The sequence below is a fragment of the Sorghum bicolor genome, chromosome 4 (genome assembly GCF_000003195.3).
Source record: "Sorghum bicolor cultivar BTx623 chromosome 4, Sorghum_bicolor_NCBIv3, whole genome shotgun sequence".
Lineage (NCBI taxonomy): Eukaryota > Viridiplantae > Streptophyta > Magnoliopsida > Poales > Poaceae > Sorghum > Sorghum bicolor.
In genome coordinates this window covers 42,518,622-42,523,100 of record NC_012873.2, presented here as the reverse complement: position 1 = coordinate 42,523,100, position 4,479 = coordinate 42,518,622, and the positions used below count along the sequence as shown (strand labels likewise).

The window sequence follows — 4,479 nt, the reverse complement described above, 5'->3', positions numbered from 1 at the left end:
CCTAACAGTGGAAGTGTGGTAGGAGAATTGTGGATTTGTTGTCTGAATGTTGACAATGGTAGGAGAAGTGTGGTACTGTTAGTAACACCCTTATTTGTTAGGTACTGTTTGTTTGTTCCAATGTATTGTTAGGTACTGTTTGTTTGTTCCATTCTGCAAAGCTTCTGTTTGTTATTGTCTAGTGTTATGTACTGTCATCTGTTCTGCTATTGTCTGTTATTTTCACTTATGTCATCAATATGTGTACTGATTTGTTAGTTATTTGTTCAATTTGTTTACAGAAACTGGTTAAAGTTTCTGATTTGTCTACATCTCATCATACTTAGTCATACAAGATATGACGAAAAACAAGTATGAGCAGCAAAGGGATGAAAATGTAAAGAAAATTCAGGAAGTTTTTAAATCTATGGGTATACCAATCTTAGCTCAGGAAGTTATTGATGGTCTTGCAAAAAAACAAAAGGGAAAAGGTAAGGCAGTAGCCACTGAAAATCCAGGATCTGACCATGATTATGATCCATCATCTGAAATTGAAAACGAAACTGATAGTGACGATGAATGTGATGACGACCTCCATGTTGAGGTCAATACTCAGGTGAGATGCATTACATGGCCAATTAGCAAGTTTCTGGTATCTTTGAAACATGAACTTCATTGACTAATTTCATTTACTAAGGCACTTGTTTTTTCACTAATAGGATGCATGTTTATCTATGCAGGTAGAAGAGATGGTTCTAGGAACGCGCCTTGTCCAAAAGAAGCTGAAGGTGGGGACGGCGGCTGCCAGCAAAAAGGCACCGTGGACACCAACAAGATTAACTAGGCAGCAAGTAGCCATGTCGCCTGGACGTCGTCCACCACCTAGGCAGAGAATGCCCTTGCTTCCTAAGAACCCTGCAAAAGGCAGCACACAAGCGAAAAGCCAACACCCTACAAGCAGCAGCCTCACCACAAACACTGCAAACAAAGCCCCTGCTCCTCTAGTGATCCCCACAGCCCCTGCTCCTCCAGTGAACCCCACAGCCCCTGCTCCTCCAGTGATCCCCACACCCAGTCCAGCCATCTCTGCTCCTATTCCCACAGCTATTCCATCGATGTCTGCTCCTATTCCAAACAGAGAGGCTAGTATTCACAAATTCACCAAGGCAACTGCAGCCAAGTCTGTGCCTGGTGCAAACCCAATGTGTACACCTTCTACTCCAAGACCAACTGCTGCCCTATCTAGACATCCTACTCCTGCCACTAGTGTCACCCAAGAAGTTCCTATAGACACCTCGCCAGGTGTGCAGAGCTCTAGGCAGAGCAATGACATCAATGTGGTAGCTGATACATTTGATGCAACAACTATAGAGGACAATGTACATGAAGAACAAGCTTGTGACTTAGATCAGGGTAAGCAATATGGGTTTCCAATCATGCTTTCGTCCATCACATATCTACTTTGTCACTGCTATAGCAACACATTATCATTCTTATTGCAGATGTAGGGTGATGAAAGCAAGTCCGCAAGAAAAGCATGGGTCAAGGTTTAGAAAAGTTGCTAATAAAGGGGCACAAGCTGCCTATCAAAGTGGCTGAAGGGAAGAAAAGGCCTGCTGTCCCCCTTCAGGCAGCTAAGCTAGCATCAAAAACTGGCATTTTCCTTAGAGACCAGCTCCATATCTACACATCATGGAAGACTTATGAAATGATGCGGGGAAGGCACAAGTCCAAAAAGTGCTTGATAAAGTGGCGTGAGAAATATTTCACTAAAAATACTTCTAACCAATCACTAGCTCAACTCTGTTTTAATAAATGTTGTCTAACAAATCATTTCTGTGGCTACAGACAAGGTTGGATGTGGATATTAAGAATGATGGACCAAGCAAGGCAGCATGCACTAATATTGTCAAGAGGGGAGTAAGGCAGCAGAGGTATCATCTGAAAAGGAAGTACTATGACGAGTCACTGACAAAAGAACAACTCTTGGCCATGGAACCTCCACCTAAGATGAAGAAGCAGGAGTGGGTCAACCTGGTTGAGTACTGGTGTGAGCCAAAGAATCAGGTATTTGCCTTGATTAACTCTTTTCTTACTGTGAAATGGAATATGTGCAAGTGAATGAACCTCTATTGCATTTCTATGGTGCAGGAAAAAAGTTCCAAGAATAAAGCTAACCGTGCCCTAGTGCAGCTTCACCAAAAGACTGGATCTAGGTCCTACATTGCCCACCGTTACAGCCTGGTATGGATACTATGCCTTTTGTACAAGTAGTTTGAAAGATGGGTCATTTGTAGCATATATAGTCTCATGCAATTGTATGGCACTCTAAGTAATTACCAAGTGCTTAACACCTGCCTACAAATTTTGTGTTACAATAATAAATTAATGTGTGGGTTTGTGCTGATACAAAACATACAAATGTTGAGTTTGGCCAATCTGTTGACATAACATGCATGCCATAGAGAAGTACTCTAATGTATGAATTTGTGATGATACAGTGCTTATAAATGTTGGGATCTTGCTATAAATATGCACAACTAATCTGATGCTTGTCCACAATATGTTGAGAAGTACTCTAATTCATTTACCTTTATGGACAGAGGTCTAAGTACAATGACACGGAACCAGATGCGATTGAATTCTTTGGTGAATGCATGAATCATCCACAACATGGTCGTACTCCTCTTGCAAATGAATTATATGTAAGTGAACTGAATGTTGCATATTCAATCCTGGTATAAGACTGTTACTGTTGTATGGCCTTTCAATCAAGTGCATGGATTCTATGTAGGAACAAATGGTGGCAGAGGAGGAAAAAGAACCAGAAGGAGAACAACAGAAGTCTCCAACCAAGATAGTTGCTGAAAGTCTCAGCCACATCAGCAATAGATCAACATTCCTTCAAAGTCTTGGCATAACTAAAGTGAGCAAGGCTACCGGGTCCACATCAGCTGCAGCACAAGCACGTATGCAAGCGCAATTTGAAGAACAGCTACAAGAAGAAAGAGAGGAGGCTGCAAGGAGGCAGGAAGTGTGGCAGGCACAACTTGAAGCGCAGCAGGCCGCACTTGAAGAAAACCAAACCTTGCTACGCGTGACACAAGAAGAAGTGAAGGCAATGAACAACAAGTTTGAGGAAGTCAGTTCGATGCTACGATCTTTGCTGAAATTTCACAAAGATTGAGGTAGGCTGAATGCACTCTATGCTTGATAATGCCCAGGTTGGAAATTTGAGGGCTGCTGAAACTTCTCTGCACTTGTTGAACTTGTTTGATGTTTTGTCTCATGGAACTTGTGTGTGGTCATGGAACCTGGAACTTGTAATATGGTTTATGTCAGTACTTGTGTGTGAACCTAGAACCTGAACTTGTGGAATTTGAAAACTGTGTTATCAGTTTCAATATGTCTGTGATGTGTATGATGCCTTGGCAATATTGTGTATGAATGATGATGGATTCTATTGTCTATATTGGTATATATGTCTGGATGAATTCGATATGTGGGCCATCAGTCGTCAAAAGTTCAAATTGAAATTGTGACGGTGTTCTGTCGTCTACAGATGTTTAGGACGCCTATAAAAACAAGACGGTCCATGTCAACATATGACATCAAAGAGTCATCACAAAAGGGTATAACCAGGTCTTCCTAACAGGGAATCTATGACGGTGATAAAACAATAAGCGACGCGTTGACTACTTAATATGTGACAGTTGTCGTCGTCATAAAAGAGTCGCCTTATGTGACGGTAGTGTAAATGCCATCACAAAATGTTGGGACATATTGTGACGACTTAGCTTGTTACCGTCACATATCCATTTTGTGACGATCGTTTTGTGACGCCACACGTGACGGTGCTGTGCCGTCATAAGAATCTTTTTATGACAACATTTAAGCTTTATGTGACAGACTGCTGTTGACATAAAATCCAACTTTTTTTGTAGTGTTATGGAAAAAACCTTTGATGATTGTCTAGAAAACTTAGACAAGGTTTTGCAAAGGTGTGAAGAAAAGCACTTAGTCCTTAGTTGGGAAAAATGTCATTTTATGGTTAGAGAAGGAATAGTGCTAGGACACTTAGATCCTAAAAGAGGCATTGAGGTAGATAAATCTAAAATAGAAGTAATTGAACATTTACCTCCACCTGTTAATGTAAAAGGAATTAGGAGTTTCCTTGGCCATGCTGGTTTTTATCGTAGGTTTATAAAAGATTTTTCATTTATTGCTAGACCTCTTACTCGCTTATTGGCTAAGGAGGTTCCTTTTTAATTTGATGATGCATGTTTACAAGCTTTTGAAATTCTTAAGAAAGCACTCATCTCAGCACCAATCATTCAACCCCCTGACTGGTCTTCACCTTTTGAAATTATGTGTGATGCTAGTGATTATGCTGTGGGGACAGTATTAGGACAAATTAAAGATAAAAAGCATCATGCAATAGCTTATGCTAGCAAAACTTTGACAGGACCTCGACTTAATTATGTTACTACTGAAAAAGAG

General features: G+C 40.8%; 1 protein-coding gene across 1 annotated transcript; it reads left to right on the top strand.

The window, feature by feature from the left end:
* On the top strand, positions 338-3,166 carry LOC8056653 (nucleolar and coiled-body phosphoprotein 1). Its single transcript, XM_021459514.1, has 6 exons — positions 338-595; positions 720-1,358; positions 1,828-2,046; positions 2,131-2,223; positions 2,583-2,684; positions 2,774-3,166. Exons 1-6 carry the CDS (start codon positions 338-340, stop codon positions 3,164-3,166), a joined length of 1,704 nt encoding a protein of 567 aa, XP_021315189.1.

Excerpts from the sequence above, each read along its gene's own strand:
- LOC8056653 (XM_021459514.1), top strand. The coding sequence starts at position 338 with ATGACGAAAAACAAGTATGAGCAGCAAAGGGATGAAAATGTAAAGAAA. Across the intron at positions 2,047-2,130 it reads GGTGTGAGCCAAAGAATCAG|GAAAAAAGTTCCAAGAATAA; the intron begins GTATTTGCCTTG and ends TCTATGGTGCAG. Across the intron at positions 2,685-2,773 it reads CTCTTGCAAATGAATTATAT|GAACAAATGGTGGCAGAGGA; the intron begins GTAAGTGAACTG and ends GATTCTATGTAG.